General features: G+C 41.0%; 1 protein-coding gene across 3 annotated transcripts; it reads right to left on the minus strand.

Annotated features, from left to right (window-relative positions):
* Positions 1-17978: 17978 nt before the first annotated feature.
* LOC109780046 (photosynthetic NDH subunit of lumenal location 3, chloroplastic) lies at positions 17979-22061 on the minus strand. Of its 3 annotated transcripts, none has more exons than XM_040399469.3 (3): positions 21932-22061; positions 19103-19382; positions 17979-18270 (listed from the first exon to the last, which is right to left on the minus strand). In XM_040399469.3, the coding sequence occupies exons 2-3, from the start codon at positions 19349-19351 to the stop codon at positions 18163-18165; spliced, it is 357 nt and encodes a 118-aa protein (XP_040255403.1). In that variant the 5' UTR covers positions 19352-19382; positions 21932-22061; the 3' UTR covers positions 17979-18162. The 3 variants fall into 3 exon arrangements, with proteins under 3 accessions (XP_040255403.1, XP_020194226.1, XP_040255404.1); XM_020338637.3 differs by having other exon boundaries at positions 19103-19385; positions 21932-22059; XM_040399470.3 differs by lacking the exon at positions 21932-22061 and adding an exon at positions 21683-21704 and having other exon boundaries at positions 19103-19385.
* Positions 22062-22859: the final 798 nt, after the last annotated feature.

Below are 22859 nucleotides of genomic sequence, written 5' to 3' on the forward strand. Positions count from 1 at the left end.
TAAAGGAAATATGCCCTAGAGGCAATAATAAAGTTGTTATTTATATTTCCTTATATCATGATAAATGTTTATTATTCATGCTAGAATTGTATTAACCGGAAACTTAGTACATGTGTGAATACATAGACAAACAGAGTGTCACTAGTAGCCTCTACTAGACTAGCTCGTTGAATCAAAGATGGTTTAGTTTCCTAACCATAGACATGAGTTGTCGTTTGATTAACGGGATCACATCATTAGAGAATGATGTGATTGACTTGACCCATTCCGTTAGCTTAGCACTTGATCGTTTAGTATATTGCTATTGCTTTCTTCATGACTTATACATGTTCCTATGACTATGAGATTATGCAACTCCCGAGTACCGGAGGAACACTTTGTGTGCTACCAAACGTCACAACGTAACTGGGTGATTATACAGGTGCTCTACAGGTGTCTTCGATGGTACTTGTTGAGTTGGCATAGATTGAGATTAGGATTTGTCACTCCGATTATCGGAGAGGTATCTATGGGCCCTCTCAGTAATGCACACCACTATAAGCCTTGCAAGCAATGTGACTAATGAGTTAGTTGTAGGATGATGCATTAGGGAATGAGTAAAGAGACTTGCCGGTAACAAGATTGAACTAGGTATTGAGATACCGACGATCGAATCTCGGGCAAGTAACATACCGATGACAAAGGGAACAACGTATGTTGTTATGTGGTTTAACCGATAAAGAACTTCGTAGAATATGTAGGAACCAATATGATCATCCAGGTTCCGCTATTGGTTATTGACCGGAGACATGTCTCGGTCATGTCTACATAGTTCTCGAACCCGTAGGGTCCGCACGCTAACGTTCGGTGACGATCAGTATTATGAGTTTATGTGTTTTGATGTACCGAAGATAGTTCGGAGTCCCGGATGTGATCACGAACATGACGAGTAGTCTCGAAATGGTCGAGACATAAAGATTGGTATATTGGACGACTATATTTGGACACCGGAAGTGTTTCGGGTGATTTCGGAGAAAATTGGAGTGTCGGAGGGGTTACCGGAACCCCCTGGGGAAGTATTGGGCCTTAGTGGGCCTTAGGGGAGAGAGAGAGCGAATTACCATAATTATTAGAGGAATTACTAGGGAACGACCTAGGATTAAAATTACCTCTATACGTGTTATTACCAAAATTGTTCCTACCAACAAAATTCACATCAATAGGTTCATTACCGTTGAAGGAAATATGCCCTAGAGGCAATAATAAAGTTATTATTTATTTCCTTATATCATGATAAATGTTTATTATTCATGCTAGAATTGTATTAACCGGAAACATAATACATGTGTGAATACATAGACAAACAGAGTGTCACTAGTATGCCTCTACTTGACTAGCTCGTTAATTAAAGATGGTTATGTTTCCTAACCATAGACATGAGTTGTCATTTGATTAACGGGATCACATCATTAGGAGAATGATGTGATTGACTTGACCCATTCCGTTAGCTTAGCACTTGATCGTTTAGTATGTTGCTATTGCTTTCTTCATGACTTATACATGTTCCTATGACTATGAGATTATGCAACTCCCGTTTACCGGAGGAACACTTTGTGTGCTACCAAACGTCACAACGTAACTGGGTGATTATAAAGGTGCTCTACAGGTGTCTCCGAAGGTACTTGTTGGGTTGGCGTATTTCGATATTAGGATTTGTCACTTCGATTGTCGGAGAGGTATCTCTGGGCCCACTCAGTAATGCACATCACTATAAGCCTTGCAAGCATTGTAACTAATGAGTTAGTTGCGGGACGATGTATTACGGAACGAGTAAAGAGACTTGTTGGTAACGAGATTGAACTAGGTATTGAGATACCGACGATCGAATCTCGGGCAAGTAACATACCGATGACAAAGGGAACAACGTATGTTGTTATGCGGTCTGACCGATAAAGATCTTCGTAGAATATGTGGGAGCCAATATGAGCATCCAGGTTCTGCTATTGGTTATTGACCGGAGACGTGTCTCGGTCATGTCTACATAGTTCTCGAACCCGTAGGGTCTGCACGCTTAAAGTTTTGATGACAGTTATATCATGAGTTTATATGTTTTGATGTACCGAAGGTTGTTCGGAGTCCCGGATGTGATCACGGACATGAAGAGGAGTCTCGAAATGGTCGAGACATGAAGATTGATATATTGGAAGCCTATGTTTGGATATCGAAAGTGTTCCGGGTGAAATCGGAATTTTATCGGAGTACCGGGAGGTTACCGGAACCCCCCGGGGGCTTAATGGGCCATAGTGGGCCTTAGTGGAAGAGAGGAGAGGCGGCCAGGGCAGGGCCGCGCCCCTCCCCCCTAGTCTGAATAGGACAAGGAGAGGGGGGCGGCGCCCCCCATTTCCTTCCTCTCTCCCTCCTCTTTCCCCCTCCACTCCTAGTCCAACAAGGAAAAGGGTGGGAGTAGGACTCCTCCTGGCGCGCCCCTCCTGGCCGACCGCACCTCTCCCCCTTGCTCCTTTATATACGGGGGCAGGGGCACCCTAGGGACACAACAATTGATCGTTTGATCTTTTAGCCGTGTGCGGTGCCCCCCTCCACCATAGTCCACCTCGATAATACTGTAGCGGTGCTTAGGCGAAGCCCTGCGTCGGTAGAACATCATCATCGTCACCACGCCGTCGTGCTGACGAAACTGTCCCTCAACACTCGGCTGGATCGGAGTTCGAGGGACATCATCGGGCTGAACGTGTGCTGAACTCGGAGGTGCCGTGCGTTCGGTACTTGATCGGTCGGATCGTGAAGACGTACGACTACATCAACCGCGTTGTGCTAACGCTTCCGCTTTCGGTCTACGAGGGTATGTGGACAACACTCTTCCCTCTCGTTGCTATGCATCACCATGATCTTGCGTGTGCGTAGGATTTTTTTTTGAAATTACTACGTCCCCCAACAGTGGCATCCGAGCCTGGTTTTATGCGTTGATGTTATATGCACGAGTAGAACACAAGTGAGTTGTGGGCGATATAAGTCATACTGCTTACCAGCATGCCATACTTTGGTTCGGCGGTATTGTTGGATGAAGCGTCCGGACCGACATTACACGTACGCTTACGCGAGACTGGTTCTTCCGACGTGCTTTGCACAGAGGTGGCTGGCGGGTGTCAGTTTCTCCAACTTTAGTTGAAACGAGTGTGGCTACGCCCGGTCCTTGCGAAGGTTAAAACAGCACCAACTTGACAAACTATCGTTGTGGTTTTGATGCGTAGGTGAGAACGGTTCTTGCTAAGCCCGTAGCAGCCACGTAAAACTTGCAACAACAAAGTAGAGGACGTCTAACTTGTTTTTGCAGGGCATGTTGTGATGTGATATGGTCAAGACATGATGCTAAATTTTATTGTATGAGATGATCATGTTTTTGTAACCGAGTTATCGGCAACTGGCAGGAGCCATATGGTTGTCGCTTTATTGTATGCAATGCAATCGCCCTGTAATGCTTTACTTTATCACTAAGCGGTAGCGATAGTCGTAGAAGCATAAGATTGGTGAGACGACAACGATGCTACGATGGAGATCAAGGTGTCGCGCCGGTGACGATGGTGATCATGACGGTGCTTCGGAGATGGAGATCACAAGCACAAGATGATGATGGCCATATCATATCACTTATATTGATTGCATGTGATGTTTATCTTTTATGCATCTTATCTTGCTTTGATTGACGGTAGCATTATAAGATGACCCCTCACTAAATTATCAAAGTATAAGTGTTCTCCCTGAGTATGCACTATTGCGGAAGTTCTTCGTGCTGAGACACCACGTGATGATCGGGTGTGATAGGCTCTACGTTCAAATACAACGGGTGCAAAACAGTTGCACACGCGGAATACTCAGGTTAAACTTGACGAGCCTAGCATATAACAGATATGGCCTCGGAACACGGAGACTGAAAGGTCGAGCGTGAATCATATAGTGGACATGATCAACATAGTGATGTTCATCGTTGAAACTACTCCATCTCACGTGATGATCGGACATGGTTTAGTTGATATGGATCACGTGATCACTTAGAGGATTAGAGGGATGTCTATCTAAGTGGGAGTTCTTAAGTAATATGATTAATTGAACTTAAATTTATCATGAACTTAGTCCTGGTAGTATTAGCATATCTATGTTGTAGATCAATAGCTCACGTTTAGCTCCCCTGTTTTATTTTTGATATGTTCCTAGAGAAAACTAAGTTGAAAGATGTTAGTAGCAATGATGCGGATTGGATCCGTGATCTGAGGTTTATCCTCATTGCTGCACAGAAGAATTATGTCCTTGATGCACCGCTAGGTGACAAACCTATTGCAGGAGCAGATACAGATGTTATGAACGTTTGGCTAGCTCAATATGATGACTACTTGATAGTTTAGTGCACCATGCTTAAATGGCTTAGAATCGGGACTTCAAAGACGTTTTGAACGTCATGGCACATATGAGATGTTCCAGGAGTTGAAGTTAATATTTCAAGCAAATACCCGAGTTGAGAGATATGAAGTCTCCAACAAGTTCTATAGCTAAAAGATGGAGGAGAATAGCTCAAGCAGTGAGCATGTGCTCAGATTGTCTGGGTACTACAATCGCTTGAATCAAGTGGGAGTTAATCTTCCAGACAAAATAGTGATTGACAGAATTCTCTAGTCACCATCACCAAGTTAGTAGAACTTCGTGATGAACTATAGTATGCAAGGGATGACGAAAGTAATTCCCGAGCTCTTCGCGATGCTGAAATCGATGAAGGTAGAAATCAAGAAAGAGCATCAAGTGTTGATGGTTAACAAGACCACTAGTTTCAAGAAAAGGGCAAAGGGATAGAAGGGGAACTTCAAGAAGAACGGCAAGCAAGTTTCTGCTCAAGTGAAGAAGCCCAAGTCTGGACCTAAGCCTGAGACTAAGTGCTTCTACTGTAAAGGGACTGGTCACTGGAAGCGGAACTGCCCCAAGTATTTGGTGGATAAGAAGGATGGCAAAGTGAACAAAGGTATATTTGATATACAGATTATTGATGTGTATTTTACTAGTGTTCGTAGCAACCCCTCGGTATTTGATACTGGTTCAGTTGCTAAAGAGTAGTAACTCGAAACGGGAGTTGCATAATGAACAGAAACTAGTTAAGGATGAAGTGACGATGTGTATTGGAAGTGGTTCCAAGATTGATATGATCATCATCGCACACTCCCTATACTTTCAGGATTAGTGTTGAACCTAAATAAGTGTTATTTGGTGTTTGCGTTGAGCATGAATATGATTTGATCATGTTTATTGCAATACGGTTATTCATTTAAGTTAGAGAATAATTGTTGTTCTGTTTACATGAATAAAACCTTATATGGTTACACACCCAATGAAAATGGTTCGTTGGATCTCGATCATAGTGATACACATATTCATAATATTGAAGACAAAAGATGCAAAGTTAATAATGATAGTGCAACTTATTTGTGGCACTGCCGTTTAGGTCATATTGGTGTAAAGTGCATGAAGAAACTCCATGCTGATGGGCTTTTGGAATCACTTGATGCTTGCGAACCATGCCTTATGGGCAAGATGACTAAGACTCCGTTCCCCGGAACAATGGAGCGAGCAACTGACTTATTGGAAATAATACATACTGATGTATGCGATCCGATGAGTGTTGAGGCTCGCGGCGAGTATCGTTATTTTCTGACCTTCACAGATGATTTGAGAAGATATGGGTATATCTACTTGATGAAACATAAGTCTGAAACATTTGAAAAGTTCAAAGAATTTCAGAGTGAAGTGGAAAATCATCGTGACAAGAAAATAAGGTTTCTACGATCTGATTGCAGAGACAAATATTTGAGTTACGAGTTTGGTCTTCAATTAAAACAATGTGGAATAGTTTCACAAATTCGTGCCACCTGGAACACCACAACATAATGGTGTGTCCGAACGTCATAACCGTACTTTATTGGATATAGTGCAATATGATGTTTCTTACCGATTTACCACTATAGTTTTGGGGTTATGCATTAGAGACAGCTGCATTCACGTAAAAAAGGGCACCATCTAAATCTGTTTGAGACGGCACCGTATGAACTGTGGTTTGGCAAGAAACCAAAGTTGTCGTTTCTTAAAGTTTGGGGTTGCGATGCTTATAAGAAAAAGTTTCATCCTGATAAGCTCAAACCCAAATCGGAGAAATGTGTCTTCATAGGATACCCAAAGGAGACAATTGGGTACACCTTCTATCATAGATCCGAAGGCAAGATATTCATTGCTGAGAATGGATCCTTTCTAGAGAAGGAGTTTCTCTTGAAAGAAGTGAGTGGGAGGAAAGTAGAACTTGATCAGGTAACTGTACCTGCTCCTTTATTGGAAAGTAGTTCATCACAGAAATTTGTTCCTGTGACTCCTACACCAATTAGTGAGGAAGCTAATGATGATGATCATGTAACTTCAGATCAAGTTACTACCAAACCTCGTAGGTAAACCAGAGTGAGATCCACACCAGAGTGGTACGGTAATCCTGTTCTGGAGGTCATGTTACTTGACCCTAACGAACCTACGAACTATGAGGAAGCGATGATGAGCCCAGATTCCACGAAATGGCTTGAGGCCATGAAATCTAAGATGAGATCCATGTATGAGAACAAAGTATGGACTTTGATTGACTTGCCCAATGATAGGCGAGCCATTGAGATTAAATGGATCTTCAAGAGGAAGACGGACGCTGATAGTAGTGTTACTATCTACAAATCTAGAATTATCGCAAAAAGGTTTTCGACAAGTTCAAGGTGTTGACTACGATGAGAGTTTCTCACTCGTATCTATGCTTAAGTCTGTCCGAATCATGTTAGCAATTGCCGCATTTTATGAAATATGGCAAATGGATAAACAAAACTGCATTCCTTAATGGATTTATTAAAGAAGAGTTGTATATGATGCAACCAGAAGGTTTTGTCAATCCTAAAGGTGCTAACAAAATATGCAAGCTTCAGCGATCCATCTATGGACTGGTGCAAGCATCTCGGAGTTGGAATATACGCTTTGATAAGTTGATCAAAGGATATAGTTTTATACAGACTTGCGGTGAAGCCTGTATTTACAAGAAAGTGAGTGGGAGCACTACATCATTTCTGATAAGTATATGTGAATGACATATTATTGATCGGAAATAATGTAGAATTATTCTGCAAAGCATAAAGGAGTGTTTGAAAGGAGTTTTTCAAAGAAAGACCTCGGTGAAGCTGTTTACATATGGAGCATCAAGATCTATAGAGCTAGATGAAAACTCTTGATAAGTTTTTTCAATGAGTACATACCTTGACAAGATTTTGAAGTAGTTCAAAATGGAACAGTCAAAGAAAGAGTTCTTGCCTGTGTTACAAGGTGTGAAATTGAGTAAGACTCAAAGCCCGACCACGGCAGAAGATAGAAAGAGAATGAAAGTCATTCCCTATGCCTCAGCCATAGGTTCTATAAAGTATGCCATGCTGTGTACCAGATCTATTGTATACCCTACACTGATTTTGGCAAGGGAGTACAATAGTGATTTAGGAGTAGATCAGTGGACAGCGGTCAAAATTATCCTTAGTGGAATAAGGATATGTTTCTCGATTATGGAGGTGACAAAAAGGTTCGTCGTAAAGGGTTACGTCAATGCAAATTTTGACACTGATCCAGATGACTCTAAGTCTCAATCTGGATACATATTAAAAGTGGGAGCAATTAGCTAGAGTAGCTCCGTGCAGAGCATTGTTGACATAGAAATTTGCAAAATACATACGGATCTGAATGTGGCAGACCCGTTGACTAAACTTCTCTCACAAGCAAAACATGATCACACCTTAGTACTCTTTGGGTGTTAATCACATAGCGATGTGAACTAGATTATTGACTCTAGTAAACCCTTTGGGTGTTGGTCACATGACGATGTGAACTATGGGTGTTAATCACATGGTGATGTGAACTATTGGTATTAAATCACATGGTGATGTGAACTAGATTATTGACTCTAGTGCAAGTGGGAGACTGAAGGAAATATGCCCTAGAGGCAATAATAAAGTTATTATTTATTTCCTTATATCATGATAAATGTTTATTATTCACGCTAGAATTGTATTAACCGGAAACATAATACATGTGTGAATACATAGACAAACAGAGTGTCACTAGTATGGCTCTACTTGACTAGCTCGTTAATTAAAGATGGTTATGTTTCCTAACCATAGACATGAGTTGCCATTTGATTAACGGGATCACATCATTAAGAGAATGATGTGATTGACTTGACCCATTCCGTTAGCTTAGCACTTGATCGTTTAGTATGTTGCTATTGCTTTCTTCATGACTTATACATGTTCCTATGACTATGAGATTATGCAACTCCCGTTTACCGGAGGAACACTTTGTGTGCTACCAAACGTCACAACGTAACTGGGTGATTATAAAGGTGCTCTACAGGTGTGTCCGAAGGTACTTGTTGGGTTGGCGTATTTTGAGATTAGGATTTGTCACTCCGATTGTCGGAGAGGTATCTTTGGGCCCACTCAGTAATGCACATCACTATAAGCCTTGCAAGCATTGTAACTAATGAGTTAGTTGCGGGATGATGTATTACGGAACGAGTAAAGAGACTTGCCGGTAACGAGATTGAACTAGGTATTGAGATACCGACGATCGAATCTCGGGCAAGTAACATACCGATGACAAAGGGAACAACGTATGTTGTTATGCGGTCTGACCGATAAAGATCTTTGTAGAATATGTGGGAGCCAATATGAGCATCCAGGTTCTGCTATTGGTTATTGACCGGAGACGTGTCTCGGTCATGTCTACATAGTTCTCGAACCCGTAGGGTCCGCACGCTTAAAGTTTCGATGACAGTTATATTATGAGTTTATATGTTTTGATGTACCGAAGGTTGTTCGGAGTCCCGGATGTGATCATGGACATGACGAGGAGTCTCGAAATGGTCGAGACATGAAGATTGATATATTGGAAGCCTATGTTTGGATATCGGAAGTGTTCCGGGTGAAATCGGAATTTTACCGGAGTACCGGGAGGTTACCGGAACCCCCCGGGGGCTTAATGGGCCATAGTGGGCCTTAGTGGAAGAGAGGAGAGGCGGCCAGAGCAGGGCCGCGCGCCCCTCCCTCCTAGTACGAATAGGACAAGGAGAGGGGGGCGGCGCCCTCCTTTCCTTCCTCTCTCCCTCCTCTTTCCCCCTCCACTCCTAGTCCAACAAGGAAAAGGGTGGGAGTAGGACTCCTCCTGGCGCGCCCCTCCTGGCCAGCCGCACCTCTCCCCCTTGCTCCTTTATATACAGGGGCAGGGGGGCACCCTAGGGACACAACAATTGATCGTTTGATCTTTTAGCCATGTGCGGTGCCCCCCTCCACCATAGTCCACCTCGATAATACTGTAGCGGTGCTTAGGCGAAGCCCTGCGTCGGTTGAACATCATCATCGTCACCACGCCGTCGTGCTGACGAAACTCTCCGTCAACACTCGGCTGGATCGGAGTTCGAGGGACGTCATCGGGCTGAACCTGTGCTGAACTCGGAGGTGCCGTGTGTTCGGTACTTGATCGGTCGGATCGTGAAGACGTATGACTACATCAACCGCGTTGTGCTAACGCTTTCGCTTTCGGACTACGAGGGTACGTGGACAACACTCTTCCCTCTTGTTGCTATGCATCACCATGATCTTGCGTGTGCGTAGGATTTTTTTTGAAATTACTACGTTCCCCAACAATTGTTTCAATCAAAGTAGACAAAGGCATATCATTAGGATCAATAGGAGCACTCTTACTAGCAAACAATTTCATAATCTCATCCATCTTTCCAATCAAAACATTAATCTCTTCAATTGCATGCACTTTTTTTACTAGTGGAAGATATTTCGGTATGCCATTGAGAATAATTAACCATAATACTATCTAGGAGTCTGGTAGCTTCTCCTAAAGTAATTTCCATAAAAGTGCCTCCCGCGGCCGAATCTAAAAGATTTCTAGAAGCAAAATTCAATCTGGCATAAATTTTTTGTATAATCATCCACAAATTCAAACCATGAGTAGGGCAATTTCGTATCATCAACTTCATTCTCTCCCAAGATTGAGCAACATGTTCATGATCAAGTTGCTTAAAATTCATAATATGGTTCCTAAGGGAGATGATCTTAGCGGGAGGAAAATACTTGGAAATAAAAGCATCTTTTCACTTATTCCATGAATCAATACTATTTTTAGGCAAAGATGAAAACCAAGTTTTAGCGCGATCTCTAAGAGATAGCGGAAATAGTTTCAGCTTAACAATATCATTATCCACATCTTTTTTCTTTTGCATATCACACAAATCAATGAAATTATTAAGATGGGATGTGGCATCTTCATTGGGAAGGCCGGAAAATTGATCTTTCATAACAAGATTCAGCAAAGCAGTATTAATCTCACAAGATTCCGCATTTGCATCGGGTGCAATCGGAGTACTAATAAATCATTATTATTGGTGTTGGAAAAGTCACACAATTTAGTATTATATTGAGCCATCGTGACAAACCAAGCAATCCAACACACGAGCACACAAAAAGCAAGCGAAGAAGACGAACGGAAGAGGGGCGAAGAAAAGGCGAATCTTTTCAAAAATTGTTTTAGAAGTTGGGGAGAGGAAAATGAGAGGCGAATGGAAAATAATGTAATGCGAGAGATGAGAGTTCATGATGGGTACTTGGTATGTCTTGACTTGATGTAGATCTCCCCGGCAACGGCGCTAGAAATTCTTCCTGCTACCTCTTGAGCTTGCGTTGGTTTTTCCCTTGAAGAGGAAAGGGTGAAGCAGTAAAGTAGAGTAAGTATTTCCCTCAACTTTTGAGAACCACGGTATCAATCCAGTAGGAGATGACACTCAAGTCACCGAATACCTGCACAAGCAAACACCAACTTGCACCCAATGCGATAAGGGGTTGTCAATCCTTTCACGGTTATTTGCAAAGTGAGATCTGATAGAGATGATAAACAGTAAAGTAATATTTTTGGTATTTTTGGTTTATGGAACGGAAAGTAAAAGATTGCAAAGTAAGTAAATAGGAAACTAAAACTGTAGATCGGAAACTTATATGATGGAAAATAGACCCGGGGCCATAGGTTTCACTAGAGGCTTCTCTCAAGATAGAAATAATTACGGTGGTTGAACAAATTACTGCCGAGCAATTGATAGAAAAGCGCAAAGTTATGACGATACCTAAGGCAATGATCATGAATATAGGCATCACGTCCGTGTCAAGTAGACCGAAACAATTTTGCATCTACTACTATTACTCCACACATCGACCGCTATCCAGCATGCATCTAGAGTATTAAGTTCGTAAAGAACAGAGTAACACATTAGGCAAGATGACATGATGTAGAGGAATTAACTCAAGCAATATGATGAAAAACCCATCTTTTTATCCTCGATGTCAACAATACAATACGTGCCTTGCTGCCCTTGCTGTCGCTTGGAAAGGACACCGCAAGATTGAACCCAAAGCTAAGCACTTCTCCCATTGCAAGAAAAACCAATCTAGTTGGCCAAACCAAATTGATAGTTCGAAGAGACTTGCAAAGATATCAAATCATGCATATAAGAATTCAGAGAAGATTCAAATAATATTCATAGATAAACTTGATCATAAATCCACAATTCATCGGATCTCGGCAAACACACCACAAAAGAGTATTACATCGAATAGATCTCCAAGAACATCGAGGAGAACTTTGTATTGAGAATCAAAGAGAGAGAAGAAGCCATCTAGCTACTAGCTATGGACCCATAGGTCTGTGGTAAACTACTCACGCTTCATTGGAGAGGAAATGATGTTGATGTAGAAGCCCTCCGTGATCGAATCCCCCTCCGGCAAGACGCCGGAAAAGGCCCTTAGATGGGATCTCACGGGTACAGAAGGTTGCAGCGGTGGAAAAGTGGTTTCGTTGCTCCCCTGGATGTGTTTGGAATATAATAGTATATATAGGAGGAAGAATTAGATCAGGAGAGCTACGAGGGGCCCACAAGGTTGGGGGGCGCGCCCTCCACCCTTGTGACCGCCTCACGACTCTTTTGACTTATACTCCAAGTCTCCTGGGTGTCTTCTGGTCCAAGAAAAATCATGGTGAAATATTTATTTGTTTGGACTCCGTTTGGTATTCCTTTTCTGCGAAACTCTAAAACAAGGAAAAAAACAGAAACTGGCACTGGGCTCTAGGTTAATAAGTTAGTCCCAAAAATCATATAAATAGCATATTAATGCATATAGAACATCCAAAACAGATAATATAATAGCATGGAACAATTAAAAATTATAGATACGTTGGAGACGTATCATACCACATGTCGTCTTTGCTTTGTTAAACTTTGTTGTCCTCGATGACTCCTAGATATGATCTTAGGCACGAGGTATACACTCGTACCATAGGCCGTCTTGGCCTTTGTTACTCTCTAAATTTCACCTTTTTCCAATTCTTTTCTTCTCCGACATTTTTCTACTGCAAAACAAAATCAAACTTAGACACCAAAAGGGTTATTTGATCAAGCATTTAGTAGAGAATTTCAATGAAAGACAAAACTTAATTTTTATTTATTTAGATGGTGGGTTGCCTCCCATTAAGCGTTGTTTTTAGGTTGCTAAGCTCAACCTATTACCTTCATCTTAAACACAGACCTTCGGGGGCTTGTGCTCCTTATCACTTACTGCACAAATTCTTTCTAGAGGTGTAATTTACTTTTATTTCTCTCCCAATTTAGTCGAAAAGTGTCTCACAATATCTTCATTATATATTCTTAAAATCACCTTCCACTTGGCACAATTCAAAGCTGCACCCGCGGTATTTGAAAACGACCCCCCCAGAATAATAGATATTTTTTCATCTTCAGGCATATGAAGTATAATAAAATTAGTTGGAATAGCGTGTTCTTCTAGTTTTAAGAGCATGTAGGCTACTCCTATTGGTCTTTTAGTAGACTTGACAGCCATCTCCAACATTACCGTTGTCACGACACATTTACCTAAATTCAACCTTTTGTGAAGTGTCAATGGCATAACGCTTACCCCTGCTCCGATGTCAAAAGGAGCATTATGTATATCGATGTTACATATCGAACAAGATATTTTCGGTATACCTGGGTCTCCTAGCTTAGCCGGTATATTCTCATCAAAGGGATAACTCGTTATCATTGCTACGTATTCTTCTAAATTCATGTTTCTCTTATAGCTAATGATATCTCGTGTAAACTTGCAAATGTAGGGATTTTCAATACATTAGTAACACACAAAGAAACCTGAAGATTCTTAATATTTTTCAAGAAAGAAGCATATAGTTAATTATTTGAAGGTGGTCTAACTACCTTAGGGTAAAGAAGAGTATTCATAGTTTTACCTTTGTCATTTTCCTTTCTCCTGACCTATATCTTTAGTCTTCTCTAGCGTGACTTGTGTGTCTTCAATTCTTCTTTGGTATGGAGGTTTGTTCCTCTTTTCTACTGTTGTTTCTTCAGCTTTATCAGGTTCTGGGACAACCTCTTCCTCATTATTCCAATCGATAGTTTCCACACCAGACTCAAGTTCGTTATCATTTCCCTTGTTTTCTACGTTATTTTGTGCATCTTGATGAATAGGTTCTTCTAGACATCAACGTTGTTAACAAGATCTTCATCTCCTTTATTTTGGTGTTGATTGTCAGTCTTTTGTGCTCTTGTTCTTTTTCGTACAATTTAGGTCCTTTCGGGTCCTTTCGGGTCCTGTGTTATTTTACCACTTTGTGTGCCAACTCTATTAAGACAAACAGGATTATTTTCATCATCAAGTTGGGAGATAATTAAAGATTGAGTTTTAGAAATTTGCGAGCATTGAGTTTCTATCATGCAAGAATTGTGTATCTGAAATTTTCATGATGTGACTAAACCATCTAATTCTTTATAGAGGTAAGATATAAGCTCTTCATTATGATAGACACGTCGCCCAGGTCTCTGCTAAAACCTTCTTGGTGACGTTAAATCTACTTACCGCCTCACTTAGCTCATCTTCCTGCTCATAAAACTAAAGAGATCTATTTTTCTTGTTTAACTTACTCAATAGGTTTACCTTTTCTTGAGTTACCTTTCGGAATTCCTCCATGTCTTCAACACGGTAAACTCTTCATGTGAACTTAGTAGGCTCCTCGGTACTCCACTTCTCTTTAGCAGTCATGATCTTTTCTATCAAAGCTTTTCCTGCTTCCAAGGTCAAAGACATGAATGTTTGACCTACATTCATACCAAGAATGGATTTAGATTCATCGTCTATCCCATGATAAAATAAGTGTAGTTTAACATATTCAACAAACCTGTGATTAGAAAAGATATTCAAAAGTTCAGAGTACCTCCCCCAAGCTTTGTATAAGCTTTCCATGAGTTTTTAATCAAATGTTAAGGAGGTTAGCTCTTTTCGGAGTTTGCTATCTTGGAGAAAGGGAAAAAATAATCATGAATTTCTGTGCACAAGCTTTCTAGCAGGTGATGCTGCAAATGATAGTCTATTATACCATTTTCCAGCCTTGTTCTTTAAAGAGAATTTGAAGAGTTTTAGTAAGATAAATTCTCTAGGCACATCCTTAATTTTAAAAGTACTGCACAAAGGGTCAAACATCATATGTTGCTTGAGGGTCCTCTCTTCATTTCCTGTAAAAGCATGCTTTTTCATTTCATTGATTAGTTCGCAATCAATTAAATACTCAGTAGCAAAATTAGTCAGGCAAACTATAGGATATCTTGAGCCCATGTACGGAGGACAATACCCCTCAAGGTTTTCTCTTTCTTTGGAGTAATTGACATCTATACAAACAAAGTGTTCAGCTCAATAGTTTGCTTTTTTGTAATTTTTCTATTAATGAAGTTGTAGCTCCTATGGGAAACGCGAAATGTCATCTGGTAGATGGGTTCTTTCAAAACTAGTAGCGCCACTGTAAGTGACAAGAGCATCTACAATAAAAACACTTGCAAATCAGTTTCGAAACAAATACTGTGTGCTTAGCCCCCAGTAATGGCGCCAGAAAAGGCTTGATGGCCTACAAGACACAAAGGGTATTGTAGCAGCTTCGTGTAAGTATCCCAATAGTTATCATCCCAAAAAAGAGCAGAGCAGAGTATTTATGAGTGGTGCTTATGTCACACACAAGTTTTCATGGGTCTTGTGTGAAGTAATTGTTCGAAACTATGCAGACGATATTTTGTCCTTTGAAACAAATATACGAGAGTGATGAATAAGGTTAGTTGTTGCAGCGAGAGTTATAACAACTTAAAAGTAAAGAACATAATTAACAGACTAAAAATAAAAGTGATTTCCTATAGTAGGCGCGGAGAGACTTTGGGTCATGGTGTACATCAATTGTGCCAGTACGACGGTAATACCAGTTACCCTGTATCATGACTCTAATATGTTGATTGTTTGTTCGGTAGGTGGATCATCCTTGAATTGTATAAATCCCCCATTCCGGGTTTTATTCTCCTCTATAGACCTACCTCGACGTTGCCACAACGTGGTCGTCTCTATAACTAAGGCCAAACCGGAACCATGCATTAAGGTCGGTGGATCACTGTTATCTCATACCGTTTTCGTTCCTTGTAGATATCTCCACATGTCACCTGAAGATCACAGATTCACTAAACGATATGTGTTACCCGCGTAGGTTTTAATTTCATTTTGCGTGGGCCATTAAATTGAACAACGCACATGACGTTCACGGCAGAATAACAACTTACTAAAATAATCATAATATTATAACCACGGATGACGACATATAGAATAGGCACAAATGAATCTTATCAATCACCTACATCTCCCACACCTAAGGGGAATTACTCACACATAGGGGAAGAATCACCAAACATCTCAGAGAATAATTCGAGAGAAATCATATTGATAATATCGTGAAGATCCACAATAAAATGAACGATTAAACAAGTCGTAGTCTCGTGCTTAAACAAGTCTCAGTCTCATGATGAGTACGAATAAGAGTTATACACCCTGGTCTTACAACTTGGAATTCCTTTCCTTATGGTGATGATGCGATGAATGAGGATTGAGATGGAAAAACAAGAAGGAAAGGATCTCTGTGTCTTCTTCTTCTCCGGATCTCTTCTCCCTCTGTTCTAGATGGTGTGGCAACGGATGGGTATCTCTGATCCTGCGTGCCCCTTCACGGAAGTTGCTGCTGTAGATGAGGGGAGCCATAGGAAGCTAGTACGAGTGGTTGCCCTCGTACTACAGGTCGTCTTGCGCTCTCAAAGCGCAAGTGAGAACTTATCCAATATCAAAGTTGCTTGTTTTGGCTAAAGTGGATAGGATCTTGATTCATTTCCTTCCAAAATTATAATTTTTTTCTGCACAACATAGGAAAACGAGTTTTCTTCTGTCTCATAGGATTAGCATCAGAAATATGCAATAAATGATGAAGACCCGGTGAAAACCATGTCAAAACCCTCTACTAAAAGTGTTAAAATTTAGGGCCATCAAACAACAACTTGACAAACATTTCCAACTGAAATAATCATATAAAAACAATTAGGCAAATTTAGATTAGATCTAAATATAGAAACAAAAAATTTATGACGAGTTAACTTTTTCCAGATCTTAACTCATCAAGTGGTGCAGTGTATGCTAAGTGTGGCATAAGTTTTATGGAAAACTTGAGTATGGAAAAGTCCCTGGCATGTGTTTTATTCTTTGTATTTCATTGTGTGCTAGCAAATGAACCAGGCACTAACACAATAAGCACATAGATTCAGATCCTACCAGTTCTGTCATTACATATCAAGAGTATAGTCTTCTAATATTGTTGAATATGAAACGGTGAACACTTTGTTAGAGTGCTTTTTTAGATAAATGTGTCGATTTTAGATGGCGTCTTATGTTTTATGGTGTCAGTCAACCTGGAAGTAAGGATACTTTCTTGGTAGAGCTTTCTCAGGTTTGCCAAGCTAGTTAATTACATCCTTTGTGTGCATTGAGTGATCTTCATCACGGGTTCCATGTCCCATGTTTCATCTGGTGTGAAATATTAATCATTGCTATATTGAAGGACCCAACTGTGGAAAATTGCGCAAGCTATCACTACTTTTACTTGGGTCTTGTAAGATGGAATGGCTATTGTAAACAAATTTCTAACGGTTTTTTACGACAAAAGCCCTTTCAACTGGTCTCCTCTCATAAGAGTGTCTTAAGTTGAAACTCATTAGCATTTTGAGGATTGTTCCCTTTAGTATACTTATCCATGTGGTATCTTGTGCCACGATATGGTGGAATAAGCACAGCCTCACAGCATTACCCCACTTCAACAAGGTAGACTTTTCTTATAAATAGCAACTATTAGCTAGTAAACTCTAGTTTATTCTCGCGACATAGGTTCCGGATGAAATGCAATCGCCTGCTATTATCCTATGACATAGGTTGACATAGATCTACTGGAATGCAGAATAGATGAGAGATCAAACCGAGGGACGGACACCGCGTCGGTAAATCACTACTCACGCCCACCACAATGCATCATTGCATTACAATGCAAAACTTGAAATAGAACGTTGATTGATTGACTATTGCAGACTTTTTTCGCATGTCTGAAGCGCAATGATAATGAATATCCACATTCAGTGTCAAGAGGAAGGTCAGCAACATAATAATAATAATAATAATAATAATAATAATAATAATAATAATAATAACTCAATCACATGGTGGAGACAACGTGAAGGCATTGCATTGTAACGTTGAGGAAAGGCCCCGAACTCCGGCTTGCGCAATGCAAGGTATACCCAACGAACATGCCAGCTTGCACGCAAGTATACGCAGCGAGGTGGCTTTTTTCTTAGAAACAGGAAGCAAGCCCTGCTTGGTAGCCGCACTCCAGGAGGTCTTTTACCACCGTGCTAGACGCAAGCAACATGCAGAACTGAAAAAAAAATAAACTTGACAGGAACACCTCAATCCATGGGGCAAACCAGACACTAATCATTTAGATTGCTTCGGCTCCACAGCCGTTTAACGATATGTACATTACATAGGCCCCTCATGTTGGCCTATCCTCTTTGTACAGGTTTTTGGGCAATTTCTTGCTTCCAAGAACTGCGAACCTCCCAGATCTTACAGCTTTCTCAGCACGAATGGCAGACTAATGGGACGGCTCAAGGGCGGCCACCACCTCGCGAAGAACATGAGCTGTGTCTCTGTAGCACACCTGCACCAGGGGGGCGCTTCTGTCCTTCACCGCATTGCCCAACTGCCATTTGCACAAGGGCATCTTAACTCGGTTAGCATCAAGCATAGTACATCATGCTAAATTGCCCAGATCGTTGTCATAAGGAACCGCCAAACAACCATTTTGTAAAGTTGACCAGAGACTAGTCTACATAAATATTACACTGCAGAAAGCCAAAGAGGACTAACTGCACTTGACTGAGTTCCTTATACTGCTGCTGAACAAGCACCTCTATCAGCGAAAGCCCAGTCATGATCCATAACAACTTCCGCCAACGCAAAAGGAAACGGGAAAAAGGTGAAAGCGACTTGCTTAAGTGGGGACAGTTATCCGTTATAATTATATGTATTAAACATTTCCGTCAAAAGATCTGTACTACTCCCTCCGTTTCTAAATATAAGTCTTTGTAGAGATTTCACTATGAACCACATACGGATGTATATAGATGCATTTTAGAAGTAGATTCACTCATTTTGCTCCGTATGTAGTCCATAATGAAACCTCTACAAAGACTTATATTTAGGAACGGAGGGAGTACTTACTAAACACGCATAAGATCAGAATAGTCCACATAGGCTGCTGCAACATGAACTGAACCACTTTTATACCTTTACTTAGAAAATGTTGAGCTGTATAGCAGGCAAAACTTTAAATAATCTGCCTCTTATTAGGACGCAATTGCAAATTAAGTTGACTTGAGATGCTGAGGCATCTGTGAAATTTGATAATCAAGGGCGTCCATGAATCCTGATAACTTGTGTAGGTATGATTCGTCATGTGAATTCGCAATGAAATAAGGCATGCTTCGAGCCGAAGGTTGTTGACCAAACAAGGGGAAGACAGAAATCATCACCTCGTCCATGAAGTAGAAGAACTTGTTGGCTAGGCCGGTGAGCGTCTTCTTGCGCTCATCGCTCTCACAGGAGGAGATCACACGGCTGAGGTCAATATACATGAAGGTGGCCTTCAGACGGAGGTCCCTCCCAACCAGGTCCCATGAGTCTTCGTCTTCAATCTCCAAATCCTCCTCCATGGAGAAGAGTTCGATGGCGCAGTTGTTGATCCGGCAAACACATCCCTTCAGTTCAGTCCCAAAATCCATCGGTAATTTGTACTGCTTCCTCTGGTCCCGACTTCTGTATGGAAAGATCAAAACCTATTAGACCATTTATACATAGCATGAGTAGTATTCAGGAACGAGGGGAGGACACATGAAGGAGAGAGAAGTGAAAGGAAACTGCTGATTCTTGGACAGTAAGGAAGCAGCAGGTGTCGACAAGTGCATGAAAAAGACAAAAGACCAGATTGGTCAATGGGAGGATACAAGATGGGTCAGTGGTGACGCGCTTGAAACGCAGGAAAGAGGACACGTTTAGGTAACGGGTGCCTTGCAGCCTTGAAGTATCGGAGAGCAAGAGAGGTGGCAGCAGAGAAGGCCATAAGAAATTGCAGACAGGCAATTTATGAGGGTAGTCATATTAATACAACTAAACTCCTGCAACCAGCCAACCATAAGTCTTTTCTCTTCTTTCTCTCAATCAAGCAATGACAACAACTCAACATGCAATGTTTTTTGCCTTTTCCATTTTAGCAATAAGAATATTCATCAATTCGCAGGAAAAGAACAAAAATTCAGTGAACAGGCAGCACGAAAGATCAGAATCGTTGGAGTGGGCCAAGAGATCGGCACAGAATAACCATAAATAATTTTATACAAGCAAACAATTCAATACACAGGCCTTCATTATAAAGAGAGTTCACATTTGAACATGTGAAGAATATGCTAATTTGTTTTATTAGCACTTCTAATGAGAAAAAAAAAGTGTGCTTTCTCGTGTGTTCCTAAAAACAATTGTACAGAACATCCAAAAACAAGGGCGTGCTTCACGATTGTGGTCGCCTGCTAAAGCTCGGTATATCCTTAAAAGGTTCTTTTTATCTAGACAATGATATCCTTTTAAAGTTAAAAGCTTAGTATATGGAACTTATATGAGAAGCTATCCCTGAAGAGCCCAGCTGGAAGAGCCCAGCTGTAGTTTTAGGGAGTTACCCATATTCATCTTATGTGCAACTTCAGATGTAATTTCTATTGCTATTGCGAAAGTGTGACAGGTTAAGATTTCGACTTTCGGTTTCTAGTAGCAATTGAGTAAGCATAGTAAGTAACGGCAAACACTTTCCTAGTTCAGTTTGTATTAACTTTGACCTAAAATTCGGCTTATAACCATCACTGAACAATCAATTCAAGCTGCCTTCCTTTCTCTCCTATCCACTCCCCATACCTTTCAAGAATATAAGAATTGATGGTAAAGAAAATTCCGAATTACACATGTTCACTGAGAAGCTGAGTTGTGGGTCCTACATATTTTCTTTTTGTAGCGTGGATTTTACATATTCTTCAGTCACTGTCCTAGTTTTCAGAATAGTAAGAGGATGGAGGTAGACAAAGATAGCAACTGATTGCAATAGCTTCCGAAAACGAAAGCCGAGGGGCCCAAATGTGGTTCTCTTCTCTTTTTTCCCCTTTGCCTCCTTACATGGTCTGGCTGACACCTAATATTTCACTGCCTAATACTATGATACTAGGAATTGGAATTTTGACAAGTTTAATATAATAACCCTATAATGAATGTACAAGAATATTTGGAGTTGACATGTTTTGACACCTAATATTTCACTGCCTAATACTATGATACTAGGAATTAGAGTTGTGGCTGGGGCTGCAGAACAGCAATGCCACCGAAAAGCAACGGAACAAAAGAAACAGTACTACAAATAAAGGGGAACAGGACAGATATTTCCTCCATCAAGTTGCAGAGACGGAAAGAAATCCACGGTACCAAGGAGAAATTTAGGAGCATCGTATACGACACGTCGGCGGCATTTATTTCTAATAACCTCTTCAGGAATTCCCTACTTTTCCTCATAAACGAAAAACATTTGACTCAGCTACCCAACGCCAAGATTTGAAATTTGAAACATGAAGTTCAGGACGGAACTATAAACAATGAAGAGGGGACTAAAGAAGTACGGTATATACTATAGTTAAAAAAGGCAATAAACAGCCAAGGGCAAGCATTTTCCTTGTCCACTTTACGCCGATCAAAACACAGAGTGTGTAGATAGGATCCGAATCAGCTGCTCCTGAATCAATAATCCGAGGTTGAGAAAGGGAGGGGGGAGGAAAGAACAGAGAAATCTCAGATTCCCCCTACATTACCGATCCACACCCCCATCCCAAATCCGATCCGACGTTTAATCTGCAGAGATCGCTCGCCTCGGATTCTTCCCCGCCGCTAAACCGCGGGCAATCCGAGGAAATCGAACCAACTAACCAAAGAGATGAGATGAGGGGGCCTCGCTCTTCCTTGTTCTTCATGGAGATGCTCCACTGATCCCCACCCCGGCCCACCCCATCTCGAACAGAACTGACCTTTTTTCTGTATATTAAACACTTGATCGATGCGATCGAAGTCAAGATTCACCCGAGGATCACAGTGCCCGTGTCCTGTTCCTCTCGAGGCAACAGTAAAATTATACGACCTCCCTATAATGATGATGATTCTCCTAAAGCGGCTGATATTGACCGCTGTAACTTGAATTTATTAATTGCTATATATACTCCAGTAAGAACTAAGAGAACGGAAGCAAAGCAAGAGAGGAGCATGGCTCGTGTTTGTACCTTGCGCTCCTTTCCTGCCTTTACCAGTTTACCCGGCGCCGCGTGACTATTCCCTGTCTCTCTCTCTCTCTCTCGCCTGGGTGCTAAGCAAAACTGGCCCCGCCTCTACGGTTGGTTCTATTCTACCTGGCCGTAGCCGTGTCCGGGCGTTATATACACGCGGCCGTGACCTCTGTGGCCCTGCATGTGGGCCCGCTGGTCTTAGCTGGACTCTGATTTGGAATTGGCTGTTGTTTTGCTTTGGGCTTCTCCATCTACAACCTTCTACTACCTCCATTGCAAAATATAAAACGTTTTGGTAGGCTAAAATGGCCTAACAATATGTCTTATATTTTAAGCGAATGAAGTGCATTGTAGGTCCCTAAACTGTTTCAGGGGTGTCATGTAGGTCCCTAAACTATGAAAATCGGCATTCAGGATTTCAAGGTGTAGTAAGTGTGTCATTCAGGTTCAAAATTTGTCCGACCCCACCTGACCAGTCAACTAGCATCGTTGACCCGTGACACGCCGGACAGAGGCCGCAAGGTGAAGGCCGGTGACTGAAATATGCAAATAAATTTCAAGGAATGATAAATGCACTTCACTCGAAACAAATTCAAATTCAGTGTTTCAAAAAATGTTCATGTATATGGAAAAAATGTTCGCGACTTAGAAAAAATGTTCGCGAACGTTAAATTTTAAATGTGTTCGTGAACCACAAATTAATGAACATTTAAAGTCGCGAACAATAAATTTGAAATTGATAGCGATATTTTTAAAGTTGTGAACATTTTTCACTATTCGAGAACACTTTTTGAAACCTTGAACATTTAAATTAATGAAAATTTCATAAATTCATAAACATGTTATCAAATTCATGAACACTTTTTTAACCCCGAATGTTTTTGTACATCCGTCAAAAAATTTAAATTCATAAAAAATATAAAGA

This window comes from Aegilops tauschii, chromosome 2, assembly GCF_002575655.3.
Source record: "Aegilops tauschii subsp. strangulata cultivar AL8/78 chromosome 2, Aet v6.0, whole genome shotgun sequence".
Lineage (NCBI taxonomy): Eukaryota > Viridiplantae > Streptophyta > Magnoliopsida > Poales > Poaceae > Aegilops > Aegilops tauschii.

What these genes read in the sequence shown, in the direction of transcription:
- LOC109780046 (XM_040399469.3), bottom strand. Translation starts at nt 19,351, where the DNA reads ATGGATTTTGGGACTGAACTGAAGGGATGTGTTTGCCGGATCAACAAC. An exon ending in TCTTCTACTTCATGGACGAG is followed by an intron (nt 18,271 to 19,102) that starts GTGATGATTTCT and finishes TGCAAATGGCAG; the next exon opens with TTGGGCAATGCGGTGAAGGA.